Source organism: Elephas maximus, chromosome 2 (assembly GCF_024166365.1).
Source record: "Elephas maximus indicus isolate mEleMax1 chromosome 2, mEleMax1 primary haplotype, whole genome shotgun sequence".
NCBI lineage: Eukaryota > Metazoa > Chordata > Mammalia > Proboscidea > Elephantidae > Elephas > Elephas maximus.
The window spans coordinates 222296749-222311026 of record NC_064820.1 but is presented as its reverse complement, the minus strand read 5'-3'; the positions used below and the strand labels follow the sequence as shown (position 1 = coordinate 222311026).

General features: G+C 44.6%; 1 protein-coding gene across 25 annotated transcripts in view; it reads right to left on the bottom strand.

The window, feature by feature from the left end:
- Positions 1–569: 569 nt before the first annotated feature.
- Positions 570–14278, bottom strand: part of B3GALT5 (beta-1,3-galactosyltransferase 5) — a 172538-nt gene continuing 158829 nt past the window's right edge. For 23 of the 25 annotated variants that reach the window (XM_049874866.1, XM_049874864.1, XM_049874871.1 and 20 more), the window contains 3 exons: positions 9756–9966; positions 6892–7053; positions 570–6043 (listed from right to left, as the gene is read on the bottom strand). In XM_049874866.1, coding sequence (XP_049730823.1) covers positions 5108–6043 — 936 coding nt within the window. In that variant the 5' untranslated portion in view covers positions 6892–7053; positions 9756–9966 and the 3' untranslated portion in view covers positions 570–5107. Of the gene's footprint in view, positions 6044–6891; positions 7054–7388; positions 9733–9755; positions 9967–14278 lie in introns of those variants that run through there. The other 2 variants (XM_049874889.1, XM_049874888.1) reach the window with 2 other exon arrangements.

Below are 14278 nucleotides of genomic sequence, written 5' to 3'. Positions count from 1 at the left end.
AGTTCTGGTTTTGAAAATCTGTAATACTGACACAGTGTGGTTTTCCGTTTCATAGGATGAATATGCACATATAGTTCTTTATATACAGAATACAATCGGATTGAAAAGCCACATCGATGATTCAATGTACGTTTCCTGACAATTTATTGTTGTCATTCTCTTCTAGGGGGGAGGTGGGGAGTAAAACCTGGATACAGTTAAAGAAAAGAGGTGGATTTTTATAATCACCAAAGACGAGGTGTGAAGGGGATCGGGAGTGGGCTGTACACAAACCAAGGCTGGCCATGAATGAGGCCAGAAGGCAGATACATGAACTGATTCTATTTACTTTTCAATGTGTGATGTTTTCCATTATAGAAAAAGGAGGGAAACATGAGGTGAAGAAGCACATTTGTACATCCTTTCTAGGTTTTCAGGTGATGGTTTTTAATAAAAATGCACCCATTTCCCACTTACTGAATCCTTCAGAACTAGGATTGGCTGTGTTTGGTAAATCCTTCTTGTTTTCAGTCCAGATTCACCTATTCCCTTCTAAAAATAACATTCTACAAAGGTTCATTGAATTCCATTCAACAAATATTTATTGAGCGTCTACAATGTGCCAGGCACTGGGCTCAGAATGAGGTACATCAAAGAACAAAATAGACCAACATCTATTCCCTCACAAAGCTTACATTCAAATGGGCTGAAATATAAACAAAATAGACATTTTATAATAAATAGATACAAACTTTGTTAGAAGTTAATAAGTACAGTGGAAAAAAAGAAGGTAAGGGGACATGGGGACATGGGTGAGTTGCAATTATATATAAGCATTTGATCCAAGACTTTAAGGAGTCTAGGGAGTTAGCCATGAGAATGTGTGCAGAAAGCATGTTCCAAGCAGAGGAATGGCCAGTGCAAAGGCCCTGGGGTGGAAGTGTGCCTGGGATGTTCAAGTAACAGCCAGGAGGCCAGAGTGAGGGAAGAGAGAGGGAGAGGAGATAGGGTTAGGAAATGACACAGGCAAACAACGGCATTAAAGACATAGATTTACTCTGATATGGGAAGCCATTGGAGGGTTTTGATCAGAGAAGTAAAATGCTCTGATCTACATGTTCAAAGACTCACTCTGGATGCTGTGTTGGAAATAGTCCAACGGAATGCAAGGATGGGGGCTGGGAGACCAGGTAGAGGCTACTGCAGGACCGCAGTTGAGAGACGATGACTTGAGCAAGGCTGGTAGTAGTGGTGGTGAGCAGCAGTTGGACTCCGGATATAATGTGGAGGTAGAGTCAACAATCTTCTCTGATGCAATGATGAGAGAGAGGAGTCAGGGATGACTCCAAGGTTTCTAGCCTGAGCCACAAGAAGAATGATGTCACGTTGTAACAGAGTGAGGGAAGACTGCAGGTGGAATGGCTTGGCGAGGTGGGGGAGGTGGGTCAGAAGTTCCATTTTGGGTTTTTCTCATTATGCAATGTCAAGTAGACTGAAGAGCAAGACAGGGTTCTGGGCTGGAGATCTGTGGTCATCATCAGCATAACTGATGGTATTTATAGCCATGAGACTGGCTGGGATCAACAGAAGAATGAGCTTAACTAGGATGGGGGACCACAGTTGAGCCCTAGACACTGTAGCACTAGAAGGTCAGAGTGGAGAGAAGGAACAAAGGAGACTGAAGAGGAGTGACTGGTGAGTAGGAGGGAAACCAAGCGCACGTGGTCTTCTGGAAGCCTGGTGATGGGTGCTCATCAAGGAAGCAAGTGAGACTAGCTGTGTCCGATGCTGTCAGAGGCCAAGTAAGATGAAAACCGAGCACTGTGTCCAGCCACATGCTGTCGCTGTGATGTGATACACACCACCTAGGTGGCGCAGACAGTGCCAACTCTAACTGGACAGGATTTAAGAAAGAATTGTTGTTAGTTTCCGTTGAGTTGACTTGAGGTTATGTAAATAGTGGTGGAGTATTTTGGAAAAGGCTAGCAATAATAGTGGCCCACTATGTAAAATGTAATCAATGTCACTGAGTTGTAAATGTGGAGTTTGTTGTGTTGGCGAATGTTTTGCTGTGCGTATTTTCACCCCAATTAAAAAAAAAGAAAAGAAAGGATACGAAGACAGGGATTGAAGACAACAGATACATGAAACTCCCTTGCAGAGTTTAACTGCAAAGGGAGCCAAGATGTGGGGCAGTAGCTGGAGGGGGAAGGAGGTCAAGGGAAGGCTGTTGGTTTTTTTAAGATGGGAAAATAGCGCGTTTGTGTGCTTATGGGAATGATCCAGAGTGGAGGGACGAGTACAGGGACTGTGCTCTTGAGGACACAAGAAGGGCTGAGAATCAAGTTAAAAATAGAGGAACTGCTTTATGGGGGGGTCAGTGGTTTATCTCTACAGTCACAGTGGAAGGGCGAATGCGGGGGCTCAGAAGCTGGAGTGGGCATGGGTGGCAGTGGGAGGCTCTGGAAGTGCCCACAAATGCAATCTGGGAGGCCAATGCAGTGAGTGCCCAAAATCTCCTGGAATACTGGGGGTGGGGGAGTTAGCTTGGGAGGTTGGCAGGGGGGTGTGGGGCAAGAGTGGTACAAACATATACAACAGCTTGGGTTCACATCCCATTTCTGCAGCTCTCGGCTATGTAACCTTGGGCTGGTTGCTCAAACTCTCTCTCTCTTTGCCTCAGGTTCTTCATTTGTAAACCAGGGATATTTGTAGTAGCCTCCTCCATGGAGCTGTTTTGAGTTTTTAAGTTAATTAATACTCAGAAAGCCCTTAGCTTAAAACCTGGTAAATAGTGTTCTTATCCAAATCCTTTCTTTCCTGGTGCCTGTGAGTGAAGCCACCGCACCAACAACCAACAGCCCTGGCTCCTCCTCAGGAACGTTTGACATGAGCATTGTGTGTCATTGGAAAGGCATTGCTTTACCTTGTAAGTTACGCATTTATTGTTTCCTACCCTCTTGGGTAAGCAAGATGGTGTAAAAGAACACAGACTGAGCCAGGACCTGGATTCCACTACAAACTAGCTGTGACCTCTTGGGCAAGTCTCTGGACCTCTCTGAGCTTTGGTTTCATCCTACGTAAAAGTGGGAGGGTGGACTCAATGCCCTCTAAAGTTCCTTCAAGTTTCGATAGTCATGAAATACATCATTTTTTCCCTAGACAAAAAAAAGTCTTCATTGTATGAAGATATATAGCAGAAATAAATATGAGTTTTATAGAAAACCCTTTAAGAACAAACAGAGTCTATAGATGGAGATAACACCTGTGACCGGTGCCCAGGGCTGCAGGCTGATGCCGAGGAGGCCAGATCTGGAGGACGCACCCAGAGGCCATAACCTGACCTCCTTAGCCACAGTCCCGTCGCCTGGAGGCCACACAGACGCACATCTGACAAGGTGGGTGCCTGAGCACAGACCCAGCCCCACAGCCAGACAAGCTCCCTCACCCTCAAACACACCATTTTCTTTGGAGGCAAGGGGTGCAGCTCTTGCAAAATACAAGCTTCAATAAATGGGCTCAACCCCTCCATTTGCAACCTGAGAAGGAGGTTTCTCTGAGCAGAACCAGGATGTTCAGAGCAGCCAGATGAGCAAACACATTTGCACAGAAGCAGGTCAATTCAGGTTGAGAAATGCCCTGGAAAATGGGACAGCAGACCTCATTTTGCAGATGAACACAGTCTTCACCACTTTGCAGCAAATATCTTTTCCTGAGTTAAAAAAAAAAAAAAATTTTTTTTTTTTTTTTTTGAGTTAAGGCAAGGGATTAATCCAACATGTATAAGTGGTGCAGCAGTGTGAGGTCTTTGCTTTGGGTGCTTAGTAAAGTCTAGTAAAACAAAATGGAAAAAAAAAAATCAATCGTTCCTGCGGTCAGCAGCAAGATGACAGCACATGGTGTGAGGCTGGCGGGATGGCAAGGGTCCTCCAAAGTCAGTGCCTTGTTACCTCACCCTGCAACAAGCCTGAAGTGAGAAGGAAATTCAGGGTTTAACTCCAGACCCTAAACCTCAGTTGTTCCTTGGTCCTCTGAGAAATCCAGGTAAGATGAGCTTGGGTCAGGCCGGGAAACGGACATAGGAGACGCCCTTGACCAGGGGCTGGCTCATTGCTTTGTGCCCCAGGGTTCCTTGACCTAAGTCCAATGGAAGCCAGAAAAGCTCCCAGAACCCTGCACAGACCATGCGTTGTGCCCAGCCCCCTTCTACTCAAAGGAGAGACCCAAAGTGCTCCAAGGGCTGTAGCTGGTCCCCAGAGAGCACAGAACAAACAGGCCAGAGTGCCACAGTGGGCTCTGAGAAGACATACTGCCCACTGCAGTAAGGAAGTCTGACACCGGCTGGGGCTCCAGGGATTTCTGAGCCCAATTTATAAACATCTATTTCTGTCTGGGGTGGGTGTTTACTATGGGGGAAGTTGCAACCTCTGTGCTGACATCTTCTGGGGTGTGGCATTAGGGTATGTGGAGTGCAAAGCAGCTAACAGGAACACGCAGCCAAGCCAGACCCATCCCAGAGCATCAAGGACGCTGGGGGTGAGTTTGTGCATCCTTGCGGTAGCATTAAAAGCACAAGGATTGGCAGCTGGAAGAAGAGGGTTTATAGAGACTGAAGGTGAGAGCAAAGCTTCTCTGTGAGCCTTTGCTCTCACCTTTAAAGTGAGGAGCTCAGAGGGTCAGGCTGCCAACTGGATCCTGATGGCACTTGACTTTCCCTCCAGCTCCACTCTTTGCTGGCTGGGAACCTTGGGGCAAGTCACTGGGCCTCTCTGAGCTGGTTTCCTCATCTCTAAAATGGGGATAATGCCCACCACTATGTATGGATACTGGCCGTTGAAATGAAAAGGTTTAAGTATCTACCCAACAGTTAGGACTGTAGTGAAGGCTCTCCAGAGACGCTATCTACTATTGCTTGGGGCACCAAGTGGGGATTAATCAGTGGTCCCATTTATGCTTACTTTCTACCTTGGTTCTGGAGCCCTGCAGGCTATCATCCTTACTCTTCTCCCTCTCCCTTCCCTCCTCCCTCTCCCACACCTGAGGACTCTCAGCTACACCATCCAACAGCTTCCCACAGTGAGCACTGTGGGTTGTCTGACCTTTGTCCAAATATACCCTTAGGCTCCCCTCAGAAAACTGAGCACTCTTCTCTGGGGGAGCTCTCCAGAGCCTGCCAATAGGTCAACATTTCTGGAGGTTTGATAAAATGGCAGGTCACAATTTTCTTAAAGCGACATGTGGAAAAGTGCAACCCTTCAGGGAAAAACGTCTGCTCCGAGTGAAGTTCCTCCAGCTTGATGTTCAGTTTCTCCAGGCAGAGCCCCACAAACACATCTTCTAATTTAATAAAGGGGACACTCTCAGACACATCATACACCTGGCTTGCAACATCGCCAGAAAAAACATAGCCCGTGCCAGAGCAAAAAGGCGGGTACTTGTCCCATGGGTACTCGAATTTACTGACAAACCACTTATTGAACTTCTTCCTAATTGGGAATTCATTCATTTTTAAGAAGCCAGTGAAAAACCTAGTTGTTCTGTTTTTCTTCAGAAGTAGTTCAGTGAGATAGTAGACATTTACAAACATGTCGCAGTCTGTCTTCATCACAAAGGCAGCCTCAGGGCAGTAGTGGTGGACCCATTCAATGCCCATCATGGTCTTCAGAGTCAAATTGAAATAGACGTCCACAAAGTCCTTCTGGATAATGTCTCCATATTGCTGGCCTTCCTGGGCCACTGCTGTCATTTCCTGGTCTTTGGTTGTGATTCCCAGGAGAAAGAAGGTTTTTATTTGTTTTCCTTTCACGACCATCTCTCTCCCCCAAGTCTGCCTGATGGCCATCCGAGCGGCCGCCTGTCTGTGCGAGGAAGTCACCAGCAGGACAAGGAAGGGAGGATTCTCTCTGCAGTCTATTTCCGGGAGCTGAAGGAAGTTCCCACTTTCTTTCTTGAAAACAAACAGCTCTTCTTTAAAAGGAGTCAGATTGTACACACTAACATACAAGCAAAGGGCCCCCAGAACCAGAAGGAAAATATACATACATCTCATCTTCGCGTAAGCCATCTGCAAGAAACAAAATCAAATTATTAGATCTCAAAAGCCTGAGGGTATGTGTGGCTTCACTTTGGGTGGCTAAGGTGGGGAAGAGACCTGTGGCTCATGAACCATGGTTCTGAAACTCTGGGGTCCTCTTGCACATAGAAGTTGAGTTCTAGATGCAAGAAGTTGCGCATAGAGGATTTCCAGCACCTTCTCTCCAGGGTGTAAGATGAAGAGCACCAGGAATCTTGCACTAGTCTTGGCTCTGCCTCTCACCAGCCTCACCCTAAAGAAGCCTCAGATTTCTTGTCTACAAAATGAGGGACCAAATCTCTCACTAGATCCCTCACTGGTCCATCGGCTCTTATCGTTCAGTGACTTCCTGATGGAGTCCAGGTAGAGAACCTGCAAGACTGGAAACCATGTGTTCTAGACCTAAATGTATGGGATATTTGCATTTCTTCTCTGAACTAATTATTCACCTTTGTGTTGCCCCCAGAATGAAGCAATAGGTGTTTTCAGACTACCTTGGAATTGTGTCTCAGCTAGCAGTAGTTGTTAGCTGCCAACAAGTCAGCCCCTGGCTCACAGTGACCCCATGTGTTACAGAGTTTTCTTAGTTTTAATCTTTTTGGAAGCAGATCACCAGGCCTTTTCTTTTGCAAAGCCACTGGGTGGGTTTAAACCGCCAGCCTTTAGGTTAGGGCCATCTGGGTCCTCTCTGCTAGCGGCAGTTATTTATTATTTCAGGTGACTGTTTACAGTCTCCTGTGTGATTTTTTTTTTTTTTTTTCATCTTTCCCCACCCATCTCTCTGTTCTTGGCAATTCAGCACCATCAATGTTAATGTTATAAGAAAGCAAATAACTCACTTTTTGCTGGGTCAGAGGAACTGCCGCTTTGACAGCTAAGCCACAGGGAGATGCAAAGAGGAAATTCCTTTCAGAGACTCATCAGTGTAGGATGTTTGGCAGCAGCAGGTACTGGGCTTGGCTTGTTTCCCCAAAATGATGCTTCTGTTTACTCAGGAATCACTACAAAGAAAAACAGAAGGAACAGTGTGTTTCAAATCACACACTCCTCACCAAGTGGTCACACAGTTTGCTGTTTGTGAGTCTTGCTTTATGCTGGTTCACTATGTGCCTACACGACCCTGAGCCAGCATGTGAGCCCCACACCCAGCCTCAGTATTCTCATCTGTAAAATGGGGATGATCAACACAAACACAGTCTACCACAGTCACCTGTCGGCAAGGATAACCCGTAATTAACTGCCATAGAGTTGATTCCGACTCACAGCAACCCTATAGGACACAGCAGACTGCCCCACACAGTTTCCAAGGAGCACCTGGTGGATTCGAACTGCCGACCTTTTGGTTAGCAGCTGTAGCTCTTAACCACTATGCCATCAGGGTTTCTTCAGCAACGATAGTGATATGTAAATATCTGAGAATCCTGTCAGCATTAGGAAGCCAATCAATATAGCATCTCCTAGTTTCTGAGGAGACATGAAGGACACATAAATTAGTTACAGAACAATTTCTCATCCTGGTAATTTACCTTCTGTACATAACAGAGTGTGTGGCTGGTGCCTAAAGAATTTAACAGCAACAACGACAACAACAAAAATAGTTGCCATTGAGGAGATTTGATTCTGGCTCTGCGACCCCATGTGTTTCAGAACAGACTGGATCTCCACAGGGTTTTTAATGGCTATGATCTTATGGAAGTAGATCCCCAGGACTTTCTTCCAAGGCACCTCTAGGTGAATTCAAACTGCCAACCTTTCAGTTAGTAGTCGAGCACCACCCAGGGACTCCTAAGGAATTTAACCTAAGGAAGAAATTCACCAATTCTCAACTCAGTGTTGGTGTCTGAAAATCATCATCCTGGATGAGAGGACAGAGGGGCCAGCAAGGAAAGGCGTGCAGGGAGAGGTGAAGAAGGGGTAGGCTACTTTAATGGCAAAAGAGTAACTCAAAATTTCATTCATATTCTGTTCCAAATATATTCACCACGGTTGTTACTGTGTGCCGCTGAATCAGTTCCGACTCACAGGGACCTCATGTGACAGCAGAACTGCTCCATAAGGTTTTCTAGTGTGTAATCTTCACAGAAGCGCATCGCCAGGTTTTTCTCCCATGGAGCAGCTGGGTGGGTTCGAACCACCAATCTTTCAGTCAGCAGTCAAGTGCTTTACTGTTTGCACCACCAGGGCTCCTTATATTCAATCTTAAACAGAATTAAATAATCCTAGGGCTTTCCAGCACTAGCTACCACTCCAGGGATTCTTTTCCTAGGGGTCCCCTTAGCCAAACTGGTGGTGTTCTCGGCTCGCTGTGGAGTTCCTGTTTAGCCAGAGCTCCCATAGCACACCCCTCAACTCTGGAGAAGTCACTTTGAGAGGCAGATGGAAGGCAAGAACCCTTTGGATCCTGTGCTCCAGGGGTGGTGAGACTTCTTTCTTTCTTCCTTTGTGAAATCTTTTGCATGACTGGAATTTGTAGGTTATTTTGGCAGGGAGAGGGTGCCAGGAATCACCCAACACACACAGAAAATACATTTTGGAGAGAAACATGAACACTAAATGCAAGTGAAAGATGACAGTTTCCATCTTTCTTTCCTTTCTTGTGTAGTTTTGCTCTTTTTCAGTTGTTGCTTCAATAGTAACCATTAAGTTCTCATTCTATTAATGTGCCTTTTCCCAGGATCCTTCAGGAAAAAAAGACCTGTTTCTGTCGAGTCAATTCAACTCACAGCAACCCCATGTGTTACAGAGTTGAACTTCTCCATAGGGTTTTCTTGGCTGTAATCTTTATGGATGCAGACTGCTAGAGCTTTCTTCCTCAATATTGCTGGGCGGGTTCAAACCACCATATTTAGGTTAGTAGTTGAGCGCAAACTGTTTATACGTATATATATACCTACATACAACTTGGTGGTTCTATTTCTCTAGAGAACCTTGACTAAGAGAGATTTTGGCCACAGAGCTTCTGATTAAGCAGGCCCAGAACCCAGGAATCTGTATTTTAACTAGTGTCCCAAGCTCTAATCTACCCTGGCCCCTTTGAGAGGCACCAGTGGGTAGGACTTGCATAGAACTGACCAAACGTGGGCACCACATCATAAACGAGTGAGGCCAAAGACCCCAGATCACCGTGTCCCCCCTAATTTTTAAGTGGATTGGTCACAGAGACTGAGGATTTCCCTTTCCCCAGGAAGGTGAAGGAGAACACGATGGCCTTGGGAGGATGATGTACACGTCCATCATCTGGGACAGAGAAGGACATGACCTCCGGGGTGACACATGGCCTGAAGCCAAAGACAAGCAATGTCTCCTGCAATCCAGCCCACACCAGCACGTGGCCTGGGAGGCAGCACTGATGCCCATGGTGGGAGGCTAGGCCTGGGCCTTCTCAAAGGAAAGACATTTTATGAAGTGGGTTTTCATGAGACCAATGAAGCTTAGCTGCTGGACTGCCCACCTCCACTGTTACCTTATTCTTAAAGAAGACCTCCCCCAAAGTATATGACATCAGATGCCACAAACCCAGATCTGGGCCTCAGCTCAAGCAGAGGAGACAATGTCTCCTGCCTGGAGAGGCAAGTGTGACCAGGAGTGAGCAGGGACTGAACAACCCTGGGTGCCCCCTCCAAGGAATCAAGGAGAAGCAGTGAGGAGCAAGGTTGTCTGCAACTGCCCAAACCCACACTGCACCGCAGCTCTCAGCTCCTACCTGTCCAGCTCCCTGCCCAGTGCAGGGGCTGAGCACGAGCAACAGAAGGGGAGGGAACAGCACAGCTCATGGAGGGAGCCCCTGCATCTTCCGAGCAGCCCGTTGATAATGCTTCATGAATCATTGATGGTTTTGTCATTGAAGTGCCAAAGGGATTCTTTCAGAAGCATATGGAAGAGATGCTCTGGCAGGAAAAGGAGTAAGAAGCCACCTGAGGAAGACAGCAGAAGTGAGACCCAAGAATACACTGCATCACAAGACAGTGAACTTCTGTTAAGGGTGATGGAAACAGCCGGGAACGGTTAATAATGGTGATGGTTGAACAACATGAACGTAATTAATGTCACTGAAGTACACATGCGAAGACTGTTGAAATGCTAAATATTTTGTTACCTATATATTTGGTACAATTTTAAAAAAAAAAAATGAATACACCCCATCAAAGGTTTCCCAACAGGAAAAAAGAGTTGGAGAAGGGGACTGAAGTACAGAATTACCACTCATGCAATTAAATTTACACCTTGATGACTCCTCTAAGCTAGCTGGGGGTCTGGGAAAACAGATGTTTTATTTGAAAGCTGAGGAAGTCTACATAATCTCTTAAGAAAGGTTCAACAGTTTAACAGAGGATTCTACATAAGCTGCTGTGCATTTCAAATCTCCAGGAAAACGGGCACAGGGATAGAAAAACAGATCAATATAACGGAGCCCATAAACAAATTTACAGTTATGTGAATCCTAATAAATGACCAGGGAATCACAACTCAGTGGGGAAAGAGTGGTCAATAAATGATGCTGGGTCAATATGATATCAACACCGGGAGGTGGGTGCAGTACCTGATCCCTACCTCACATTATACTCAGAAATCAAACATACAAGGATTGTATGCCTAAAGTGAAAGGTACAACAATAAAGCTTCCAGAAGAAAAGCTTTCTGATATTGGTCCATGTAATTATTTTTTAAACAGGACAAAAAAACCAAACTATAAAAGCACAGACTGGTAATGGAACTTCAAAAGATAACATCATGAAACTGCAAAGGCAAGCCACAGACTGGTAGACCATGTTGCCGTATGTGTACCTGCCAAAGGACTATTATTCAGAATATATAAAGAACTTCTACAAATCAATGTAGAAAATGGAGAAAAAAAATTTAATGAGTTTGGGTGAATAGTTCACAAAATAAGATACCCAAATGACCAAAAACGTAAGAAAGGAGAGCACAACATCATTAGTCACTGGGGAAATACAAATAAAACCACAATAAAATATCACAATCATCTACTAGAATAACTAAAATTAAATAAATGGGCAGTACCAAGTTATTTTTTTTTTTTTTACCAAATGTTGCCAAGGATGTGAAGCCAACTGAAATTCTCTTACCTTGCCAGTGGATGTGTAAATTGGCTCAAATGCGCTGAAAATTTGTACCTACTTCAGCCAGAAACCTGTTGTCATGGAGTCAATTCTGACTCATGGTGACCTCATGTGTGTCAGAGTGGAACTGTGCTCCACAGGGTTTTCAATGGCCGATTTTCCAGAAGTAGATCACCAGGCCTTTCTTCTGAGGCACCTCTGGGTGAACTTGAACCCACAACCTTTCAGTAAGCAGTCGAGCACCTTAACCATTTGCACTGCTCAGTGACCTACTTTGGCAGTATCTAATAAAGTTAAACACAAACCCTATAATCCAGAAATCCACTCTTGGACACACACCTAAGAGAAATGACTATGTCTACCAAGAGACATGATCAAGAATGTTCACAACAGCATTGCTCGTAACAGCCAAAAACTGTTGTATCAGTTTGGATCCAACCAAGAAAGAGAAACCACACAGTAAATGGAACAAATTAATATAAAAATTTAATATAAAGAATTATTAACAGGGGGTTAGGGTGACAAGAATTAGCAGTAAGAAGTAAAGAGAACTGCAAAGACTATAGGAATAGCAGATATAAGTAACAGAGACTGCCCCTAGGGCTGAGACTGAGCACCCCAGGAAGAGGCCCCAGAGATCCAGACTTCACTGGAAACAGCCATGGCCCAACTAAATGCAGAGATGTCACTGTGGCCCCACACTGGTGAAACTTGCCAGAAGTCTACCATTTGGAACTTTCCAGAAACCTGCCCTCTAGATGTCAGGGAAAGCTGTTCAGAAGGGACACCTCACGAATGCACCCTGCATTTCTAGCATCGTTGTTGCTGACGCCACATATATTCACTAAGATGATAGCTGCTTACTCTATAGCTCTCCTCACTTCCTTTTGATTCCTCACCAGAATTGCCTTTGACGTCCATAATTCTACCAAGCTTCTTCAAGGCAATCTAGGCTTTTACTATCTAATTTAAAAAAAAAAAAAAAAAAACCCCGCTGCCATTGAGTCAATTCCAACTCATAGTGACCCTACAAGACAGAGCAGAACTGCCCCATAGAGTTTCCAAGGAGCACCTGGTGGATTCAAACTGCTGACCTTTTTGGTTAGCAGACATACCTCTTGACCACTACGCCACCACAGTGTCCGATTAGGCACCTTAAAACTCTTCTAGCCTCTACCCACTACCCAACTCCAAAAATACTTCCACATATTACGTATCTGTTAGAGCAGCATCCCACTCTTCTGGTACCAAATTCTGTCTCAGTTATCCAGCGTTACTATAACAGAAATACCACAAGTGGTGGCTTTAACAAACAGAAATTTATTTTCTCACAGTTTAGGAGGCTATAAATTCGAATTCAAGGTGCTGGCTCTAAGGAAAGGTTTTTTTCTCACTGTTGGCTCTGCAGCAAGGTCCTGGTCTCTTCGAGCTTCTGCTTCCTAGTTCTTGGAGATCTTCATGTGTCTTGGCATATGTCTTCCTCCATTTCTTCCCTGCCGCTTGTTTAATCTCTTTTATATCTCAAAAGAGATCGACTCAAGATACATCCTACACTAATCCTGTCTTATTAACATAGCAAAGACAACCCATATCCAAATCAGATTATAACCACAGGCGCAGAGGTTAGGATTTACAATGCCTATTTTTTTTGGTGGGGACACAATTCAATCCGTAACAGGGAGGTACTGGGGGAAGTTGCTGGTCACTGCCAAAGCTTGAGGAGCAACCACCCCTAAACCAAGAAGCTAAAAATCTATCCTCCTGCAATGTACCTCCAGCGCCCTTTACTGACAACACTTCAGGGCCAGCTGGCAGAGGAAAAGTATCGAAATGGCCCAGATGCATTTTCACAGATGAGTCAAAAAGGGCGAATTTGAACCTAAGAGGCAATAAATCAATAACTGAAACAACTATAAAAAAAGAAATGTCCATAAGCAGCAGAGTGGATACGTTACATGCTACACAGTAATAAAAAATATAAACTACTGATACACACAAGATGGATTTCACAGTCATCATACAGAGTGAAAAAAACTAGATGTTAAAGAGTTCATGCGGGATTATTCCATTTATATGACATTCAAATCAATAATGATAGAAGTGAGAATAATGGTTTCTTTTTGTGGGGGTGGGGGGTGTTACTGACCGGGAGGAGATGCAAAGAACCCTTCAGGAGAGCTGGGTGTATTTTTTTCTTGATCTGGTGGTTGTAAAAGCAAAAATCAAACCCACTGCCATCAAGTCAATTCTGACTCACAGCAACCTATGTAAAAATCAATTAAGCTGTACACCTAAGAAAAGCACCCAGGTGGTGCAGTGGTTAGTTCTACGCTGTCCCATAGGGTTGCTCTGAGTTGGAATCAACTCAATGGCAACAGGTTGGGATTTTTGGTTTGTACATCAAAGATCTATGCAATTTGTAAGTTATACAGCATTAATATTTTGAAGTAAATTTAAACAAAAAACAAAGTTCTGAAAAGGTGACATTTCTGCAGAACTGACTGAACTTATTTGGCCACAACCTGATTTTTTTTCCACAGTGATTTCATGAGCTATTTTATCACAGAAGTGACCCTGGAAAATAAAGTCTGGGACAGTCATATGTGGAAGACAGGACCCTTATCAAAGTGTACTCAAGGTTTGCTGTGGTGCTTCTTACAATATTTCAGTAATTGTCAAACCAGGACCGAATCCATTTTCCACTAATCCAGGTAAAAGATGCTGCAGAACAGATAAAGCCACTGACTTTTGTTACATCCAGGGAGCGTGCTAGAGCGGAAAGACAAGGAATTTGGAGTCAGAAGACCCTTGTTCTCATCCTGTCTCAGCCACAACAGTGAAGTAATATGGCATAAGATATTTAAGTGCTCCAAACCTGCTTCTTTGTCTCCAGTTGGGGATAATAGGCCTGCCCAATAGAGAACTTGGGAAGCACTACATAGCGGTACTGGAGCTCTGGTGGCACAGTGGTTCAGAGTTATGGCAGTTCGAATCCACCAGCCACTCCTTGGAAACCCCATAGGGTATTTCTATAGGCGCTATAGGTGGCTATGAGTCAGAATCGACTCGACGGCAATGGGGTTCAGTTTTATATAATGGTAATAACTGTTTCTGTCATGACATCTAATGAAAGTGTGCCTTTTAG